The sequence below is a fragment of the Otolemur garnettii genome, unplaced genomic scaffold, assembly GCF_000181295.1.
Source record: "Otolemur garnettii isolate 467f Iridium unplaced genomic scaffold, OtoGar3 scaffold00044, whole genome shotgun sequence".
Lineage (NCBI taxonomy): Eukaryota > Metazoa > Chordata > Mammalia > Primates > Galagidae > Otolemur > Otolemur garnettii.
Window position 1 is genome coordinate 12,922,073 of NW_003852439.1, and position 22,806 is coordinate 12,944,878.

Genomic DNA, 22,806 nt, shown 5'->3' on the forward strand with positions numbered 1-22,806 from the left:
GAATGATTGGATGGATGAATGGATGGAAGGGTAAAAAATAGGTGATGATTCTTTTGTGTTAAAACAAGGCCCATCTGACTGTGCTAAGTTTGGAATGGGGAGACATTAGTCCAATGAAAGGCAGTCTCTGAGCAGAGGTATGAGCAGAGGTATCAGGGTGGGTGATTTTATGAACCCTCAGCTTCTCTTTGTTGTGGCTTCGGATGCCCAGCCTTCCCCCCACGCCTTCATGTAATAAAGCTCGCTTATAACACCCATATGTCTCGAATGCAAACATCGCAGAATACACCCCAATAAGCGCAATAAAGAGCAATGACTCGAGAAAGAACTGTTAGTGGCCTTATTATTTTAAAGGGCATTTCACTGACACCACTGAATGTTCTCTGACCACACATCTAACTCCTCTTCTTTCTCTCACTTTCTTTCTCCTCCTCTCAGGACATCAAAGCCGACTGCAATACCTGCGTGGAAATAGAAGACAGAAAGGTGAGTCAATATTTTTCGTCTCTGGGGTTTCAAAGGAAACAAGAACTCTGTGTGATTTCGACCCAGGTGTTTAAGACATGCCTCCTTGGGTGATGGTTTGCAGGTGATTCACGGGCTATTTGATATTTGAAGACGATCGTACTTAAAAACGTCTGCCATTTCTCCTCCCTGGCAATCTGTGTCATATCTGATGGCTTTAATAAAGCATGGTTAAGTTTGCAAAAAATTTGGTGCTGAGTTTTGTTGTAGTCATATCCTTCTGTTAAGGACAATGACTCATTTATCCTTTAACTCATGTCACATTTTAGTGGAATATTGTTGTTGGTTGTGATGTATGTATCATACGTCATTATATAATATATATGTATATTGGAGAGTACATAATACTGGCTTCCCAGGGTGTGTTCCTATATATCTGATCAATGCACTCGGGTGTGCAAAAGAGCCTCAATTTCCATCATGACACATTTATATGAACAGCAGCAACCCATTTGAGATTAAGGGGCAAGGTCACTTCTTACATATTTAGAGTTCACCCTCCTGCAGTTTATCTTCTTTGTTACACGTGGTGTTGAGCCCCTCAGGACAAGCAGCTCATAAACAGTCCTCAAATATGTTCATAGCATCTCTTTATTGACAAGAGCTCACAGAAGTTTCTGTGGCAACACGTATCCCTGCAGATCACATTTTACTCTTGACCCCTCGGATCCAAAGAGGTCAAACAAGTGGATGGAGAGTGTACCCCTCCTGGCTGCTTTGGGCGTCATCCCACAGTTTTGAAAGATGTTCCCTCATTTCAGCTACACTATTCTTGTCACATGGGCTTATTATTTAAAGCAGAGGATTTCAGCTGTGATTTCATGGTGGCTCAGGTGTGTCTGCTGATGAGTAAGGCAATTGAGGACTTTTCAGAACAAAAGTTTTGCTTTTAAATAAAAAGCAATCGCCACGCACGATTTTGTAGGGTGTTAACCTCCTTGCACTGGAAGCGATAATGATATGGCAGCTAAAATTCAAACTGCAGGATCCTGGCTTAGAATTGTGTGTTGCTCAAGTTTGCAGAAAAGATGCTTCAATTCACGTTCATGCCTGCCCCATGCTTGGGTGCTGGTATATGTGCCCATGTGTTTTGTGAGTTGCACAAATGCTGCTTAGGCCGAACACGTGTCCAAATTCCCAGTAATGTTCTGCCCTGCCCGATACTCAGGAAGCATGCTCCCTGGCCTGTCTCCAGAGTTCAGGATATTTCCACTACCCGTGGACTTTTGTGGACTTCACAGGCATATTTGTGTCCAGTGTCATGTTAAAATAAAACCTCTTTGCCATAGGAACTGATCCTCTGACAAGGCTCCATCACCAGCAAGGTCAGTGCACTGCCAGGGTGAGCTCTGGGCAGCCCCTGGTCTACCTCCTCAGACCCCCTTTGGTTTATACATCGTGGAGATATGATGATTGCCCAGGTCCGCACCTGCTCTGGGAGGCTTACTGGGGCAGAGAAGTCATTTGTGTTCATTCTGTACATGGTTTCAGTGCTTCTTTAACGAGGGCACTGCCCACACACACACACATGTGCACACACACGGATGTTTCTCTGCTTTTCCAGATATTGTTGGGTTGAGTCATTTGCTCCCAAGGAAGCCTCCTTTCCAGAACATTCTCCACTTATTTTCTCCATTTGACGTCTTCATATGACTGATAGAAAAACTACCAAATAGTTGGCTGCAGTTAACTGGGGACGACTCCTCATGATTTAAAAAAAAAATGCCTATTGCAAATTCTCAGTCTTACTTTCTATTCTGTCTCTGTTAAACAATGGAACCTTTTTGTTTCTTAAAAAAAATAAAAAACTCTTAGCAATGTAGTGAATTCTGTACAAAGGCTTTAGCTTCCCGGAGTCTCTCTATGTGTTAGAAGTTGGAGCAAGGCTTTGGGAGGTGGAACTCTACAGACGGGAGTTCTTTCTCAATGGAAATTCAAGATGCAGACCCTAGTCATCCTGGAGAGTCCCACGTCCCCGCTGGAGGTATGGCCTTCCAGTTCCAAGAAGACACTCTAGTCCTGTCACTCTGACGTACGATTATGAAATTTCACTGCTGAAGTGGCGACACGTGCTCCTCTGTGTGTGTGTGTCCCTCTCCGTTTAATCCAAGTGCTTCTGGCAAAATCAGTAATTTGATAAAGTGGAATTGAAGTGACAAGAGATGGCAGAGGTGCCAAAGTAATAAGTAAACCTGTCTCTGAAGCGGCAGCCCCTTGGCTTGTGTGGACTTTTACGACTGCTGAGTGCTCCAGAGGAGAACTGGCAGTGTTTTCTTTAAAGCTCAGTTTTCTTTAGTTCAGAGAGCTTAACAGGACCCCTGTAGGACTGGATGGCTTCCTAAGAATAAAATTCACTCTTTTTTTTTCACCTTCCCTTACTTCCTTATATTCTGCATATGTAGACATATTTGTGTACTTCCCACTATACCCTTGGGTATTGTCAATTATGTTCTCGATATAAGACTTTTAGAACACACAAAATCTCAAGTTTTCTATAGAATCCATCAGAACTGTTCGGTAGGGCCCTTTACCTTGAGGTGAGTTATTTCCCCTTGAATCCTAAGCCAGATGGAATGTTGGAAGATAAACAGTGAATTTCAAGAGCTGAAAAGAGCCCTCATCTTAATGAAGAGGCCTAAGATCATTCTTCTTGGTCTGCTCACAGTCTGGGCTCTGAGACTATTCACAGAAGGACATGATTTTTTATTTTTTCTGTCCTGTTTTTTTTTTCCTATTTTTTTTAATCCTAGAAGATCTATTTTTTTTTTAATTTCAGATTAATAAGAGGGTATATATGATTAGGTTACATTATTTTCATTTCCAAGGTCAAGTTCAAGTTGTAGTTGAGCCCTTGGCCCAGGGGCTGTGCTGTATACCTTTACATTGTACACATTAGGTGGGCCCTTCCTCCCTCCATCCTCCCTCCATCCCTCCTTCCTCCTCCTCCCCTTGAACAGACTTGTGTTTTCTCTGGTGTGGGTGTGCAGTTTATCTGGTGCTTTACTATTAATATTTAGTACATTGGATACTGCTTTTACATTTTTGTGATACTTCACTAAGAAGAATGTGTTTCAGCTCCATCCAGGTTAATACAAAAGATGTGAAGTCTCCATCTTTTTTTTATGCTGAATAGTATTCCGTGGTCTACATATACCATGGCTTATTAATCCATTCCTGGGTTGATGGGCACTTGGGTTCCTTCCATGTCTTGGCGATTGTGAATTGAGCTGCAGTAAAAATTCTAGTGCAAATGTTCTTTTGATAAAATGATGATTTTATTTCTTTTGGGAAGACTCTGAATAATGGGATTGTGGGATCCAGTGGAAGGTCTACTTTTAGCTTTCGGATGATTCTCCGTACTTTTTCCCCCAGAGGCTGTATTAGTCTGCTGCCCTCCCGCAGTGTAACAGTGCTCCCTTCTCTCTACATCCACACCAGCATCTGCAGCTTTGGGACTTTGTGATGTGGGCTGTTCTCATTGGGGTCAGGTGATTTGTTCTCCTGCAGCTAGGAAATGGAAGCCTTTTTTCTGTCAGGCCAACAGAAAGTTCATTGTCATTTGGAAAACCTTGCCTGGGTGTTTGTGGGGGAATTTGTAGTGTGTGTACCAGAGTGTGGCTGTATGTTTCTTGTTTTCTTCCAAGCCTACCAATTGGCAGAGCCACTGCATATGTTCCCGGGCTCAGATGGGTTCCTAGCTGTTCCTTAAAATCTTTCAGACGGTGTCCCAGGGAGATCTTAAGGGGCTGGTGGAGATTTGCTCCCTTAAAAGGAAAGCAAGAGCACAGAGCATTTCCTCTCACAGGTGGGTTCCACGGAGCTAATGCACCTTCAGCGGAGGTGACGGGAGGTAAGCCATCACTGGGAGCGGCTGTGTGGCCTGGCCAGACCGCACGCATTTGACATTTACAGTACCTGTGCTTCTACTGGGGAACAGAGGCATTGAAATTCACTTTCATTTGTGGTGCAAAATCCATCTGAATTCCAATACTATTATGAAGACTGCGATTCAGGTGATGAGAGGAGAGGTGGACGGATCAGTGAGGGGAGAATGTGTCATGTGGCGATGAGAGGCCGTTTGTCACAGGATATAAAGGCAGTCAGAGCTGCTGCTTCTCACATACTGCCTGCCTGGTGTGGCTAAATAGTTTCAGATCTTCTATAAAATTGCACAGAAGGAGTTTGAGTGGTTTTCAAAGTTACGATGACTTTCAGACTGGGTTTGACCGAAGCTGTGATTGGGAGACCAACACCATGAATGCTCTAAACTAGTCTTGTTATAACTCTTACTCTGATCCTCAGGGCCCCTGAATACTTGCAACCGCCATGTGTAGCAGACTTCACCAACATCCCCATTTTACAGGTGAAAAAAAAAGAAACTCAGAAAGGTTGGCTGTGTTGTCCTGGATCACTCAAGTTGTACCATAAGGCCGAGATATGAACTCAGAGATTCTTACCCCAGGTTCTTACTTCCAAGGCTACCCTGCCATACACAAAAACTAATACTGTGTTTCCCCAAAAATAAGACCTCCCCAAAAAATAAGCCCTAGCAGGATTTCTATGCATTTGTTAAATATAAGCCCTACCCTGATAATAAGACCTAGTGATGTGTGTGGTATGCAGTGTATCTGCATAGTCACACATGCATTTTAGCGCGGAGCAGTAAGGAAGACTGGAACACCTTTTATCTGTCACAGCTCCTTTCTCCGAGCCGTTCGCACTTGCACAGATGTGCATGTGGTAACTACTATTGCAGGCATCCTATTGCACACATGCGAACAGCTAGGGGAAAGGAGTTCATGCATCGCTAGCGCCAGCCCCACCAACAAGGTCGGCTCCCCCTGTCAGGTTCCAGAAGAAGATGACTTAACTGTATTTGAATAAATGTAGATTGTTGTCTAATAAAAATAAGACATCCCCTGAAAATAAGCCCTAGTGTGTCTTCTTGAGAAAAAATAAATATAAGACAGTATCTTACTTTCAAGGAAACACAGTAGTTAAATTTGTGGTGTATGCAAATTAACCTTTCCAACGGATGAATTAGTGCCTGGACCATTTTTTTTATTCACAGTCAAGTAAAATGCTCTGGTCTTCAATAGGGGCCAATCTTTCAGCTCCTGTGCTGCAGCCCTCCCCGGATCCCAGTGGAGATTCTTTATCGTCTTAATAGTCTTGTCCCTCTGGTGAGCAGGGGATGCCAGGACATCTTCTGGTCTTGAGGACAAGACACAATAGCTCTGGAGGTGAAGTTCTGGCTTCAGTCTCCAAAGACTTGGTTCAGTTTTGGCAATTTCAGCAGGATATATGGAAGGCTTAAAAATTCTGTGCTTAAAACACAAGAGGACACATAGGGAGTGGTTAAAATCATAGACTTTAGACTCTCCCCCATAGAAGGTCTGTGATCTTGAGAAGTTTTCTTACTTTCTGTCAGCCTCCATTTACTTACCTGTAAATTGGGAATAAAAAAATCCACATGAAATGTTAATCTGAGGAGTGGATAATACTGCAAAGTGTTTATGTAATGCCTGATACAAAAAAGAATTCACTCACCTGTCGGTACCTTTTTATTTTTATTTTTGGCTGGTGTCTGTACCTATAGACATCTCATGTTATTCATAATTCATGTTCTAAAATGGGTCCCCAGAAAGTCTTATGGGAGTTGAGATAAGTGGGTTCTTGAAGGCCTTGGAAGTATTTCAAAGAGGAAGAGACACTTGGCATAGGTCAGGAAATTACGAAGTCACTTGACCACCATGTCTAGGAGGGATAGTACGAAGGGAGGAGGGGAGTGAGCGTAGGATATTGTGGAGGAGTCTGGACAGTAGGACCTGGAGAATGATGGCAGCACGTTCCGGGAGCTGTTACTCAGCTAAATGTGGTCGTGTGGAATATAGGTTAAGAGCTCCCCTTTTCTAAGGAAACCTGCAGGAAATCTTCCAAATAATTAAAAGACTTGAGATCTGCAGGCTGAATCTCAGTGGATTAGGAAGATCTCACATGCATATAATCCCAGGCATGTGGGGTCTAACTAAGGCCCTTGTGGTAGAGAGGACAACATGGTAAACGCATAGTGGTTAAAAAGATCGGGGCACGTTTAGGGCAGATTCAGGCCTGTCATGTGTGTCCCAGAATGGCCAAAGGGGAACACTGGGACCCTGAGTAGGTAGCAGATTATGGAGGATACTGCTTACCATGCCAACAGGGCGGGGCTTTGTGTCACCTCTCCTCCCCTTGGGAGGCAGATCCTTGCTGGATGGGGCCAGAATTGCATGGAACTGTGAAGGTCCTTAAGCTTTGTATGACTAACCCAGCCAAAAAGGAAGTACCCAGGGAAGAGGAAAGGGCACAGCGTTCAGGGATGAGCCAGAAGCTAGCCTTGAGTGAGTGCACGAAAGTTCAAGACTTTAGCTAGAACAAGATTTAAGTCAGCCAGAATGCTGAGAAATCACTGGGGTTGCCAGCCAGGTGCTCCCTCTTTAATGCTGTGTGATGGAGATGAAGAGGAGAGTACAGAAGTCTCTTTGAGGCAGCGATGCTATTTGCTTTGCTATGTACCCAGAAGTGGGATGGTGGAATCACCCAACAGCTCTAAAGTGGAATATTATCCAGACTTAAAGAAAGAAGGGAATTCTGCCATTTGCAATGATGTGGATGAAACTGGAGGGCATTATGCTAGTGAAATAACCCAGAGGCAGAGAGAACAAATACTCCATGATTTCACTTACATGTGGGATCTAAAAAAAATTGCAAAATGTAGAGGCAGAGGGTGAGAGGGTGTTTGCCAGTGGCTGGGGTGGTTCATCAAAGGGTATAGTCTTCAGCTATGAGAGGATTAAGTTCTGAGGAACTAATGTACAGCCTGATGACTATAGTTAATTAATGTATTTTATACGTGAAATCTGCTAAGAGGACAGATGTCAAGTGTCTCCTCACCGTGCTCATAGTAACTACATGAGACAATGGATATGTTAAGCTAGCTTGATTGTGGTGATCATTTCACAATGTATACTATATGGAAACATCATGGCGTGTGCCCCAAACATATGCAGCATTTACTTCGTCATACCTGAGTAACGCTGGCGGGAAAGGAAAGGAAGTTGTGTCCTGGGGACCACATTTTCCTGCAGGTTAGTATTGCCCAAGTGTAGGGGCCAGATTTGGGGTGACCTTGGAACTATCTTCAGTTGACTCATGGATATAGTATCAAATCACGTCGTGAGGAAGTGAGGAGGTTATTCCCTTGTCAACTATTTCTCAGACCTTGAAATTACATCCCAGAGAATATTTTAGTGGTGGTGGTTGTTTTGGGTAATGAGCCTGAAGATCTCAGAGACCCAGAACCCTTGGCAGACAGTTCTAATAGTGTAACTATAAGTTGGCATTATCATTTTACTTTGAATTATGATTACCATCTATTAATGACAAGGATACTGAACTTTCCATTCACTTCAATGAACCAGTTCCCTTTTGCTAAAGAAACTTAAATAGATCTCAATAAATCATTTAAGAACAAAACAATTAAATGAATTAATTTGTTGAATTAAACAAAATCAGAGGAATATATAAATGATGATGCATTTGGATTGCAAGTAACCAAAGGTGAGGAAACTCTGTTTTGATAGGTGGGTTGGTGATCAGGGAAAGGATTCTGGCTAGCCATTCTGAAAGTTTCAAAGGCTGCTTGTTTGCAGTGGGGAGCTGGAAGGGAGGAAGGGGAGACACAGAGAGGGGACCCGGGTAGGGTGCAGACAGGAGTGTGAGTGTGAACTAGAGCTGTGCAAGAGATGGAGAGGAAGGTCTGGGTCTGGGAGAGAGAGTAAGTCCACATCTGCATGACTTACTCACTCTGGCTATGGGTCATGGACAGTTTCATCCAGTAACTTGGAGACCACTCAGCTAAAGTATTTGGGTACACTTTGTTGTCATGAGGTATGAAGGTAATTGATCAACATTGGCAATGAATTAATTTCTAGATTTCAGAGGCGTAGATACCAGTGAGATTGATTGTGAACACAAAGCAATTGCCAGGGCAGCTCTCTGGTGGTGCCTTCTCTTGTCCTGGCAATGGGAGTGGGTTAGTCCTCTGGCCTAATCCCAGAACAAAGAGGAGGGAAGAGTCACTCCTTAATTAGAGGGCCTCCTTCTAGAATGGGAAGAGTTCATGGAGAAGTTTCTCATTAAAGACCCACACGGGATACTTGACCCGGGTGAGGACAAAGGCTGCGGTGAGCACCCATCTGGGTGAGACTCACAGAATTCATCGTGGGATTGGCTCTCTTTTCTGCTTCACATGTCTCCTGTTTAAGGCTGACAATGTGTATGCATTAAAAGAAAAGCAGCTGCAAGATTACCCAAAGCCATGGCAGTGAAAATTAGAGCATCACTGGGGAAGGACTTTGAGTGTCAGTCAGAGAGGGCAGGTGGAGGGCAGCCTGGACAGGTGCAGAGGAGGAGGTCTGGAGGCCTGACTTGGGCACTGAGTTGAGGTCAGTGTTTCTGGGGCTCTAAAAGAAGAGAGAAAGTGGCTTGAGATAAGGCCAGAAAGCAGACAAGGGCCAAGTCACCAATGCCCTTTACTAACATTTATTTTATAAGATCGGATATATGTATGAAGATAGTCCCAGTGGGTTCTACTGCTTATTCATAGACTGTGCTTATTCTTGACCTTTAGGGCATCTATCAGTTCACTCCTGGCCCCAGCATCTCTGGCCATATAGGAGGCAGGGTGATCTAACACCAGCAAAGCCTTTCTCTTACTTGGCCTTTCTGTTTGTTCTTGGTCTACGTCTCGTGCAAATTCCCTGAAACTGTGACTCATTTTCAGAGTAGTAACCCTTGTTCCCTTCTATTGGGTGTGGTTCTCATTCCAAACTAGTGATCAGCCACCACTCACTCCTTGTCCCACCATCTCTGGCCAAAGGACGGTGCACAGTCCTCCAGCATCAGCAGCACAACTGGCCTTTATAGACTTGTCTTAGCTGCTTTGCTCAGCGGGAGTTTGTAGATAGGATCTTGATGGTACTTGGTGTGTCCACCATAAATAAACTTTGCGTTATTGTTGTTCTCTATTGAAAAACAAGACACTATTAGAGCTCCAAACATGTAGCCCACTAATAGTCGGGTTCAGCATCACTGTTGCTTAGACTTAGGGACCAGTCAACAATCAAGATGATAAATCTCAGTGTCTTAGAGTTACGTGTTTAGAAGCCACAGATGGGAAGGGAGAGAAGTCAGCTCTAGAGAGACCCAAATGGTGGAGATAGGTTTCTATCTAGAAATCCCCAGTGATTTTGTTCACTTCTACATTATTTATTTCAAAAGACAATGTTAAGTCTAGAGGGGAGGAGCTGGGGCATCAAATGAATCTGGGTTTGAATTCTGTTCCCTCACCTAGTTGGGAGACCTTGGGTAGGTCACATCAGCTTTCTGCCCACAGCAACATTGTCTCTAAAATGGTAGATCATGTATGCCATGTCCTATGCTCATGGGCTGTGTTAGTTGGGACAATTTTTATTTGCATAATAGAAAATCAGGTTGCATAAGTTTGAAGGAACCAGTGATAGTTGTTGGGTAAAGTTGGGCTGTCTTCTGATGTAGCTGGATTCTCGTGTTTAAACAGCACCAGGTGGCAGAGATGGCAGCCCCCAGCTGAGCCTTAGATTCTACCTGTAGACAGAAGGAGCTTATTTCCCATCACTTTCAGTGCAACCCCTGGTTGTGATGCTCACTGAGTGGGAGTCACTTAGCCCTGGAGGACAATACTTTACTTCTCTGTCTTCCTCCAGCCACGCCCAAAGTAGGATGGTTCCAGTTGAATGGCTTAAGTGGGCTAAGAGCAGAGGGAGGCATAGTCCCCCCAGTGAAACCTTGCCTGAATTTTTCTTTACAGAAGAGAGTAGGAATAATAACAGCTAGCTTGCATTGAGAATTTAATAAATGCCAAGGATGGTTTTTAGTACTTGATGTGCATTCTATGATCGAATCCTTATAAAGATCCTTTAAGACACATGCCATATGTATCCCCACATGACAGATGACAAAATGAGGGAAGGAAGGGTTAACAAATGTGCCTGAGATCGCCCAGATAGTAAAGGTGGAGGTGGGATTCAAACCCAGGAAGTCTTTGTTTGACTCTTAATCACTAGACAGCATTACCTCTTCCAAGGATGCTGCACAGGAACAAGTAATAAATGTCCCTTAATGCTGAACACACTTTGTGCCTAGTGCATGGATAAATGGTAGCTCTACTTGTGAGAATTATTGTAACAAAGCCCTTAACAGGACAGAGGTAACCTGGGCCGAGTGCTAAATGCCATTGTGTGATGTATCTCTGCATTTAATTCCCTCTTAATCAGTCATCATCAGGTATTACCAGGGGTCCTCAGGGGTCTGCTCTTCAGAACCATCAAAATGCCCATGGTTCCAGTTAGTGCTTCACTTCCCAGCACGACTGAGAGTTATTTTCGTAGACAAGAGCTTCTGACTCCAGGATGGGTCTCTGCACCTGCCTTTCATATTTTATCTGCAGGTTAACTCTTCTCCTAAACTCTGAAAATGAGTTGTTAGTCATACTTCCCTCTTTCATTTATTTTAGGAAAATTGGAGGGTGGTGGTGGGCTGGGAGAGGTGAGAGCAGGTAAAAACTGTTAGAGCTTCAAAAATGGATGTGTTATCAAGTTAAATTAGCCTCTGATGGGCCAGAAACCCACATGACAGATGATGAGGGATGCTGGGCACAGATGTAATGCAGAGTACAGTGGAACGCTATGGAGGCAGAGAGGGCCATTCATCTGATACACCTTCCCATCCGCCTTGAAGTTGGCTTTGGGGAAAGCCGTCTAAAGAATCACAGGTGTAATGGCTACAAGCTCTAATGTGAGATTCTCAAAGGCCCACGTTTAAACCCTCTCCTGGTCCCTTCCTGGTTCGCTAAATTCTTGGTTGCTCAATTTCTCATGTAGAATGGAAGGGAGAAGAGAATAGTTTCGGGATTATGATGGGACTGAATGCACCAACATATTTGGGGTTCTTAGCATCCTGGCAAGGCACAGGATGTAACTTCCACAAGTGCAAGCTGCCTTATTACTATACTTACATTTGCTTTTCTCCTATTGCTTTTTCATCTTTGACTCAGTTTCTTAGATCTGTGGTGGGATCAGAAAAGGTGCCATTAGGACCACTTAAGAAAATAGCAAATTAAATTACAAAGCTCAGACTAGATGCTAAGTCAGTCCCCAATGGCTGCTCTGAGGTTTTGTGTATCTGTAGGTGTTTATCAATCCAAGTGAAGGCATGTAAGCAGAGTCAGAAAGCATAATTTAATTTGCAGACCAGTGATTGGCAACAGACTGAATCTCTGGTGTCAATTCAGATTGATTGTGGCTGCATAGAATGCCCTTTTGATGAGGAGGTTACGGCATCTGGGTTCTACCAGAAAGAATGCATGATTGATTAGTGATGCCTGCCAAGGATGAAGGAGTGGGAGCAACTGAACATGTGCCAGGTATAGGTTGTTTGTTCCTGGAACAGAATCTGGCAACTGATGAGTGAAACAAAGCCAAGTGCTCCTTGTTTAAGCCCAGACATGCTCCTATTCTTTCGAGCCTACCTGTTTTTCCATGTTATGGATTTGTAGCCTAAGGAGGCACTGGTGTTTTCATGGATAGAGCATGGCTGCTGCTTGTGTGGGGGACAGAGCTAAAACTTCGATCTTGCTTTACAAATGCAAGCCATGAGGCGTCTTTGTATGTGCCCTCCTATTAATCAAAATTAAAAAAATGTTAAAAAAGCAATTTAACAAGAGCATTATATCAGGTGCATGTAGAAACACTTTCTTAGGCACCGAGAAGCCTACATTGATTACATTATGGTGATAATTTGCCGACATCATCCTCAGATTGGGTTATGTTTTGATGTCTTAATTTTAAAGGTGTTATTTGTCTATCAGACTATTTTTCATCTTGTAATTATTTATTAATTGGGGCTGAATTACTTACATCTTAAAACCATTAATTACAGCTATTTTCATTCACATTTGTTTTACTTTTAAAAAGCAAACCTATCCTTTTGTGTGATTTTTAAAGAGATTTCTTTCTCTAAACTCTGAATTAAAATGCATTTAAGAAACATTTAATCAAGTACAGTGCTAATTTTCCAAGATGGTTCTGTCATCTTTTCTCAAAAAAAAAAAAACCCGGCAATGACTTTTGTGGGATGAGTGGAGTGAGCACTAATTAATTTTTCTCTCTCTTCAGTTGGTGGGTTTTATTATCCCACTTCTTGATATGTGATTGGGTGACTTCACACTTTAGAGAGAAAGCATGCCCTGTCCAAATGTGATTTATGTTGTCTCAGTACTTTTGCACAGTTCAGCTGAAATTTTCTTCATGTTGATCAAGGTCAGAAAACCTCAGGATTACGCCATCCATCTCAGCAACTAGGTTGCTGAAATAATTTTTGATGGAAGCTGATACCGTAACAACAGTGTCTGTGGGGGCGGGGGGAGAGGTCAGGGAAAACACACACATCTGTGTGCACACACCACATTAAACACACGTGTGGCCCCTACATTGATTTTTCTGTCATTTACTAGGCTTTTTTGGACAGTCATAGATTAGAATTTATTTTTGAGTGAAGTCATCAAAAATACATTGTCTTTTTCTCCCACCATTTTAAATGAAAAGCTATTAGAATTTGAAGTTCGCCAGAGGTTTTTTGTATTTTCTTTGTTTGCTCAGCTTTACGGTAGTATAATTGACAAAAAGTACATACGTCTAAGGTGCACGGCTTAATGTTTCGATATTCATGTGATTGTGAAATAATCTCAGTAATCAAGCTGATTAACTTAATCATCACCTCAAATAGTAGTTTCCATTTTCTTTTTGTTCTGCGTGTGTTCTGCCTTCTTAGTAAATTTCGTGTTTCCTTTTTAACAAATGTTTTCTGGGTGGATGAGAGGGAAGGTCCTATAGAACAGAAAATATGTCAAGCTCAAGAAGTTCTGGGTTTTGGTTAAGAGAGGGAGGGGCGAAACAAAGGCTTGCCGTGTGTTGGCAGGCAGGATCCAACCCACCAGGGAGGTTGACCAGTCTTCTCAGCCATCTGATTCAGGGAATCAAGTAGAACCCAGGTTGTATATAGAACTAAGTCAGGGCAGTAACTGAAACCCTTTACATCAACTTGTATATCCCACCAGGATAGCACACTAACTTGGAATAAGGAAAAAAATATGTTTTCTAAATTTTATACATTCAGATTGAGTTTTGCTGTTGATCTAATTTATCAACTCAGAGATTGACACATTAATTTTTCCCCCTGACAGGGATGTCTTCATGGAGAAATCAATAAAGTCTAAAAGCTAAGGATCTATCAGAAAATCCACCCAAGGAAAGCATGCGTAGAGTCAAATACAGATAAACAACTTTCCCTGATAGCTGTTTGAAATGTAAATGAAAGCCCCGGGATATACCAATGTCGGCCTACAAAGTTAACCATGTTAACATAAAATAAAAACGTTTATCTCTCCCAATACTAGTGAGGTTCTTTGCTGGGAATATTGCAGTTTGGTGGGATTATTTTAAAAATGGAGCACTCATACCTGTGGACAGTCGCACAGATCATTATTTCTTGTGACTCGGAGTTACTGAGTATTTCTCATGACTCGGGTCCAATAGAAATGGAGCCTCCTGAACAGACCTACCTTGTTGTCTGACCAGCAGTGTCAAAATATTGGCAACGACTTAAAGGAATAAATGATATATGTTGAATATTAAATGCAATGGGGTATGATGCAGCTGTTAAAAGTGAAGAATGTGTTTATGTCAGAGTTTCATAGAGTAATAATTGATAGAATGATGAGTAACCACACATCTCACAAAATAATGCGTGCTTCTGATTATGATCTACAAAATCTGCATCGGAAAGGTAAATATTCATGTTTGTTTTATATTCAAATATAATTTCATTAATTTATGATTCATGAATTAGGAATTATGGCATAATAAAAGAATAGAAGAAGTCTGTCGGAACCCATCTAGGACTGCATTTGGGCAAGGTCTTTAACTTTGCTTTATATCTGATTCCTGTTTGGGCAAGTTCTTTAACTTTGCTTTATATCTGATTCCTCTCTGTAAAGACATTGATAACGATGCCACTCACTTCTTAAGGTCGTTGTGAATCTCACCCATGCTGTATTTAGATTACCAGTCCAGTTCCTGGCCCATAATTACTCACTGTGTACTTGTTAATAGCAGCGATATTACTGAAAGCCACAGCAATAGAGGTCATGATAAACAATGGGTATTCCTGTCGAGAATTAGGAGTTCACAGATGAAAACACTCTCTAAGAAGACACCAGAGTCCACAGCAAATGTTTCTAGTGAAAAATTACCAAGGGGCAAAACATATGAATTGGATAACCCCTACCGTCAAGACAGCCCTGCAGAGAAGTCCTTATATATTTTGAAAAGCAGAGTAGAGTTCATAGGCTAGTTAACTGAGGACATCCGCTGGGCACGTGCTGATCTTGGGTGCTGATTCAGGAGGGGTGAAGTTGTCTGGGTGATGTTTGTGTTTGCGGCAGTGGGACTTGTCGGGGTTTGCAGCAACCCTGCCAGCAACTTGAAGGCTGATAGATGGGATGGTTACCACCAGAGCAGCCCACAGAGCCAGAGATAAGCCTCCCCAGTGCTCACCTTTCTATTTATTGGGTGAGAGTTTCTCTCTCAAGCAGGAATCTCCAGGCCTATTGTTATTCATGAAATTAAAGCAACTACGTATGTTCTTGAACCATAGCTGTCTATTTACATAAGATTCATTTCAGCCCTTTATGTAAAGGCCGCTATCTGCATTTTATCAGAAGTCTGTTCTGATACAATTACTAAGGAAATAGCTTCCATTCTCTGCTTCATTTTGCTCACAGGTATCATGCAAGGGCTACTGTTCCAAATGCGTTAGCCCCTTTTTAAAAATCAACTTACAACAATAATTGTGAAAGTTCATAAAATTGTGCATCACTGAGAATTCATTCTAGCTTTTCACATTCCAAATTGTCTTGAGAGCTGTTGAGATTGCTAGGTCGATATAATGATAACTATGAAGTATCAATATCAAACACTTGATTTTAAATTACTTGATAATATGTTTGCTTATGGATTCTATTAAAGGCTTAGACATTTGGAATTGGGGAAGTTACACAATAGTTATTAAACACATTCAATTCCTAAGACTGTAAGTCTATCTCATCTAGTTATACTGGGATTGTAGGCTAAGCTAGCATTATATCAAAATAGATATTTACCTTTAATTTCTATTTGTGAGTCATCACAATACGCATCATTGAAACACAGAGCTCCTTGGAATATCCCGCCATGGAGCTTAGGGTCTACTGGAGAAATAGGCAAAAAATATTAAATAACTGTAGTGGTAAGTTGACCATCCAAAGAACTGTAACTAACTGGTCAACATACAGAGGTGGTCAACGTGAGGAAGCAGGCCCATGTGCTGATACGTCCATGTGGTACATGTCTGGTCTATGAAAATTAGGTCAGGTTAGGGAGGTGGCCCAAGGTAGGGAGGTGGTCAGCTATTAGAGCAGTGGTTCTCAACCTTCCTAATGCCGTGGCCCTTTAATACAGTTCCTGTGGGTTGCCACCCACAGGTTGAGAACTGCTGTATTAGAGGCTCAGCTGCATATAATTAGAATTGTCTTATGCATCAAGAAGAGAAAGTGTCGGGTATTATGGAGTGACAGGGAGTGGAGAGAGAAGGAATAAGAAGAAAAACACAAAAAGCAAGAGAAAGAATGAAAATGAAAGGAAGAAAATAAAAGGAAAACCATCAATGAGGAATTTTCTTTTTTTTTAAAATTACATCATAACTGTGTACATTGATACAGTCATGGGGTACAAGTGTGCTGTTTTTATATGCAATTTAAAATATTTTCATCAAACTGGAAAACATAGCCTTCAGAATTTTCTTTTTTATGGGACAGAATCTCAGACTGGGAGGAGGCTGGCTGACTTCAGCTCCTCCTTGACTCAAGTGCTCAAATGGTTCTGTAGGAGACCTTCCTCCATGCCTCTGACCCTCCCCCTCCACTTTCCTTGAGTTTGGCGCTACTGGTGTTTAATGGTGAGACAGACGTGGGAGCTCCAGGCTCACATTCTGCCGACTTGGCAGCCCCAGCAGAAGGAGAACTCTTTCCCCAGACAATCCCAACTTAAGCAAATTTCTCAGCACCATCTCCGATGTCATGGGTCGTGAGCCCACTGACTAAGCTGAACCCCCCGGAGCCCAGCCAAGGGGATTGGGGTGTTGGCCAGCAGGCCTAGCTTGTGCCCCGGCCCCTGCAGTGCTGACTGGGTGCCAGTCCGACACTAACAGCACGGAATGGTAATCGGGAAAACCAGCTCTCTGTGCTTCTCACCAGAGTTGGACTGGATGTTGTGGGGTACCAGGAACAGTTCCCTACAGCAGACAGGTACGATTTCTAGCTGGTCACTGATCTCCCACCAGCCCCGCCCCCACCCACTGCTCATTATCTGGTTTCCAGCCTCCTCCGAGCCTGCTCTGTGGAAGACAGCATTCTCTCTGTCCACGCCACGGTCCAGTCCTCAGAGGGCACCTTTCCCTGCACGGTGCTCAACGCTTCAGTCATTCAGAAATGAGCACAGAAAGGAAATAGAGGGCTGGGTGCTAGGCCAGGCCACCAGCTTCAGGGGGACAGGGGCTCCGTGACCTGTGTACACAGCAGGTGCTCACAGAGAAGGGGCTGTGGGGTGAGAGATGAGCCACATGGTCCTGTGCCCATAAAGGCCAATGTACGCCTCTGGCGAGAATGTTATAATAACCAGGGCAGTGATGCAGGAAAAAGTGGTGTGAGACATTTAGAGGAGATAGAAATACTTGTCAGAGGGAGAGCGTGCCTTGCGGGCTCTGAGAGTCCAGCCGGGGTTGGGGCCTTTGGTGATGGACCCATCCCCAGCACCATAGGCACGGGTTGCAGTATCTGGCATTTGGAACCCCTGAAACTTTTAACAAGCATCAGCTCCACAAGCACTCCCCTGGAAATGGGAGAGGAGAGGTCCCCTCAAGGAAGAAAGAGGCCCTCAGATGGCCTCACGGAAGGAAGACTGTGCACAGAGGCCACGGTGGGGCTCTATTAGACGTGGGTGGAAGGCTCCTGTGCAGAGACTCCACACCCCCTCCACACCTGTACACACACTGGGGTCTCATTGTCGAGGCCCCTGAGTCACAGCTGAGTGGGTTTCTTGGTTACACAGGTAGGCTTGGGAACCAGATGAAAAGGTGACAAGTATAGTTCCTGGGAGTTCTAAGGAAGCCCTTCCAGGATCAGAAGGGTGTGGGGGAGAAGATGAACTGGGGGTAGAATATCACCCTCCCCTCCCCTGAACTCTGGGAAGTCACGAGCCCCTTTCTGTTCTGTAGCAGCGACCTCACCTACCCCGGGGGGTCCTAGCAGAGAGGTCAGCTCTCAGGAGTAGGTATAGTGCAGAGAGCTGCTGTAGGGGCCCAGAAAGGAGGTCGGAAGGACTAGAATGGGGACGACGCCCTCCACGGTGAAAGCTCTGACGGGGTCATGCACATTCTATGCACATAAGGAATCCTCTCACCTGTCCCATAAACATGTGAAATACTTTGTGTCAATTTTTAAAAAGTCCTAGAGTTTCCCCTGATGTTAACTCATTTTCCTGCACATAACCAGAAGACAAGAATGCTTCAAAAAGAATAAAAACTACTTTTAAGCGCTAACTGCTTTCTACCTACCAGACCGTCTGCTAACTGCTTTACGGGCATGATTCATTGAATCTGCCTATTTTAAAATGTGGCTAGATGCTTTTTTCCCCAATAATGAAATGGAATTCAGGAAATACTAAATGAGTTTCTCATGCTCATGCAGGGACTAGGACAGAGGGTCGGTCCACCTCAGAGACCAGGGACTCTTCAGCTGCTTCAAGAAACCACAGAATTAATGGCATCCAGCACACGGGACGTCGCTTAAGGCCTTGTTGCTACACTCGCCTTGACACTTGTGTGATACATCTGCAGAAATACAAACACATATAAAGACGTAAATATATGTGGAATGTTTCCATGGAGACTAAAAGTCTGTTTTGTTACTCTCAGTTCAAAATGGATTTATTGCCCCCAAAAGGCTACCTACATCAAAAGATCCAAAAAAGAAAGTTTTAAACATCCAGCATAAATTAAGAGCTCCATATCAAAAACATCAGGGAGCTAGAATTAAATAAAAATTAAGCCTGGAAGCAGAGTAATGACCCAGCAGTTCATTACAGCCTTACATTTTCAATCAAAGATAAAATCTCATTAAAAGTATATCTTTGATTAGGGAACCGGTTTGGACTGCTCCAAAGTTTGGATAGCTTTATCCACAGATATATGAGCCATGAAATCTTCTCTCCTCTTTCTCTAACTTTAGAGATAGTGAGCGATTTATCTTCTGACATCATTACCCAAGTCATTAATATAGAAGAAGACGGAACAGAGGGGGCAAAGCTTTTTATATAGCTACCAGGGACTTTTACCCCATCAAATGAAAGGCCTGTTTATACAGGCGGTTGCAATTTTAGGGGAGAATTTTTGTATGTTACTAGAAGGATGAGTTAGTAAAGAACCCCAGAGAACATCTGAGCCAGTGCTGCCCAATAGAAATAGAAGGCCAGCTGCACGTGTGTGTTACCTTTTATCGGGACACCATTTAAAAGGTGAGAAGAAACATGTGCAATTAATTTTAAAAATATAATTTATTTAAGCACTATGTCCAAAATACTGTCATTTCCCTACGTAGTTAACGTAAATGTTATTTTAAAGATACTCAAATGCATCTATGCCTACGTATAGGTGTACGCAAGTTTATGTACAGGGATTTAAAGGTGTTTATGTAGGTGCAAATACAGGGCGGCCATGAAGTTCATGTGCAATTTAAATAGTTGTAAATTGCACATGAACTTTAGGGGCCACCTGTATACGTACTAAGTCTTCAAAATCTTGTGTGCATTTTGCACTTAGAGAAAAAAAGATAAGAAAAATAAATGCAGGATAAAGATTTGAGAGGTCACCAAAGAGTTTTTATGTTGAGAGTATTGTGTACCAGAATTTCCCCTAATGATGTACTTGTGGGAAACAGTACTTCTAAGACAGGACATAGAGAGAAGTGATGTAGCAAATCCTTTAAGCCCTCTGTATCCATCTCAGACTGATTGATTACAAGAAGTACTTATATCTTACCTACTTTCAGCTTTGGAAGTTAATTGCTGACCATGAACAGTTGGTAAGACTTGTTACCTGGAGGCCGGGTGGGGCTTGGTGGGCGAGTGGTTTAGTGGTGATGTCTCCAAGTGTGGCTGCATCTCACCATTCATAGACACAGTCATTGGAGCCTGTGCATATGTGTCATTTAATGTAATTGAATCATAGAGAGAGACTACAATTTCCTTTTCAAACCCTTTTCTGTCTTTCAGATGTCAAAGACAATGGTTTTGTGTGTAGCTATTATATCTCTAACACATCTGTGACCCTTACTAATCATTCTGAACACACACACACACACACACACACACACACAGAGACAGTGAGTGTTTTAAACAGACAAAATAATCAGCCAGACATTGACAATGGAGGAATATTGTTCCGTGTTTAACCCATTTAGTCTGACTGTCTCTATGTCTATTTATGGCAAACTAGACTGGGCTTCAGTTTCGGTAATGGTATAAAGTAGGGTTTCAAAGTATATTAAATGATACATTAGATAATTTGTAAGAAGTAAGCTGACGATTGTAAAGGTGACCCATGGATAAGGCAAAAATGGTTATGTTGATATATGAATGAACTGGTGTTTGGAAAGTATTTGTCTTGTGTTGTTGACGTAAAAGGGAGAATGGCCAAGGATGCCAGTGATTGCCCCAGACACCACATCTTTGATGTTTCATTTTGTGATCTCAGTTCCCTTTCCTGGACTTGGTCAGTTTCCACAAAGGATATCTCTTGGTCATATTCTTTTTTTGCAGTTTTGGGCTGAGGCTGGGTTTGAACCTACCACCTCTGGTATATGGGGCCAGCACCCTATCCTTTGAGCCACAGGCGCCACCCTCTTGGTCATATTATTACTCACATCTATGGATATAGTATCTTATGTGTGAAGTTCTTGGGGCAAACATTTGCAGTGGTAATGATGCCTCTCTTTTCCAGAAGGCGGCCTCATTATCTTCTTATGCTATGGACAAATGGATTGGAAAGGGTCTAATATTTTCCCAGCACCTCCTTTGTCAAAAATTTAAGATGCTTACACAAAGCGTGGTTCAAACTAACTACATACACCATTCAAGACGTATCAAGTATTTATTCCAAGAAAAAAATGAATCCAGGGTTTGTGTGTGCAACTTTCCTTCCTTTCTACTTTCAAGTCCTATTTGTCAATTATTAATTCATCAGAGAGAGGCTTAATAAATACAATTTCTTCATAAAACCATTAATTTCCAGTTTATTCATTTCTTTGCAAGCTTTGCTTAATGCCATCATGGAGTTTAGTAGTGTTTTTGTTGTCTGCCTGAGAGGCAAGATAAGGTGGTTACAAGTTTAAACTCCTAAATATGAGGTCTGACAAGTAAGTTCATGAACTCATTTGCTGACTACAGCTGTGGTCCCTTTCAGTGTCCTCCCCTGGGGAAGCTGCACATCGACACCAGCTTTGGAACTCTTTTGGGAACTCTTTGTGGAACTGTCATGAGAGCTGTCATCTCATGAGGTCTGACAATCAAGTTTGTGAACTTGCCACAGTACACTTACTTTGGCAGCACTGTTCAAACAATGCGGTCAGGTTTCATAACCTTGGAATATCTGGGTCTCCCAGCTGTCTTTGTGTTGACATGTGTCAATGTCTTGCTGAGTGGTATTTGTTATTGTTGTTGCATGTTTTTGTGTGCGTACAATGACAGTTCTGATGGTCATTCCAGAAAAAAAGGAGTTCCAAAATTGCTTTGAAGGGTGAGACTAGGAACTGGCGTTGGTGGATAGCTTCCCAAGGCTAGTACTTAGAAGGTGATCATAGTGACATTTAGCAATGAGGTATGTGGCACTTACCCTGGAATAAGATTGTAAACTTAATTATCAGACCTCATATGTTGACCTTCAGACTAATTCTGCTATTTTATCAAACGGAGTCTTGAAAAAGTCTTAAGGACTCAGTCTCTCTGAACTTTAGTTTCCTTATCTGTAAAATGGGATCACAGGAGAACTACCCCATACAGTTGTGGTTGGGAAGCAGAGAAACAGGATAGAAATTTGTGTGTATATTCAATAAGTGGTGGAATTAGCATTTTTACCACTAGTAGCATTCATCTCTTTGCTTTTTCTTTGACATCCTAGTGGATTATGTGACTTGAGTTCTGTTCTAAAGCAACTATAAAGTTTTACACTCTTATTCTATTTTTTGGGGTGTCAACGTTAAGTTTACAACCAACAGGCCGTAGAGGTGATACTTCACCAAAGCGGCTTCTGTGGTTATGATTTGAATCCTTATGTTTCATCTTTGTGAAGCAGAGAAACAGTAGCTGGGTACCTAACTTTGCAAACCATTCATCACTGTATGTTGTAATATATGAAAAGCTTCCTCGTCAAAAAATGAATTAGGTACCTCCCACTATTCCAGCTATCATGGTGAGCATGGAATTAAATCAATATTTGTACAGAGATCATAATATAAATGCAAATAGAAGTGCATAGTAATTGTTCCTAACTTTTAATAACATAGTTCGTGGAAAACTTGAGATTCACATATTGGTTTTAGAGTAAGACCAAGTCTATTTTTTTTATCCTTTCTTGATTAGGAATCTTTGCTGCCTATATTGGTAGCAGAATTTTATCAAACAATAATATTTGCCTGAAAAATGATGTAAAGGACGATTTAGAGGTATAACTAGATTTAAAGGTAGTTGGAGAACAATTTGTGATATTTATGTAGTGTCTAAAAGAGGGGAAATCTATGAGTATTTTCCATCTCTGTACTACAGTCAGCTAAGAAAATTCATTAAAATAAAAATTATGAATTTAGTTCATAGTTAAAGGTAAAGTTAAAGGCGAAACCAAAGGAACAGACAACACACATAGTCACAATTATCTTTCTCCTCTCCCACACATAGATAAGAAAGTTATTTTTCCAACCAAAACATCTTGGTCCAGGGAATTAAAAGTTCAGATTTCCTCTGATAATGTTGGTGTCATAAACAAACCTCCCTTTGTAAC

The 22,806-nt window shown here is 42.3% G+C and overlaps 1 protein-coding gene across 4 annotated transcripts in view; it reads left to right on the forward strand.

The window, feature by feature from the left end:
* Window positions 1-22,806, forward strand: part of RBFOX1 (RNA binding fox-1 homolog 1) — a 1,537,420-nt gene that overhangs the window by 578,034 nt on the left and 936,580 nt on the right. For all 4 annotated transcript variants that reach the window (XM_012805709.1, XM_012805714.1, XM_012805707.1 and 1 more), the window contains one exon: window positions 439-486. Coding sequence is in view for 2 of the 4 variants with exons in the window: in XM_012805707.1 (XP_012661161.1) it covers window positions 439-486 (48 nt within the window). In the remaining 2 variants the exon portion in view is untranslated. The remainder of the gene's footprint in view (window positions 1-438; window positions 487-22,806) is intronic.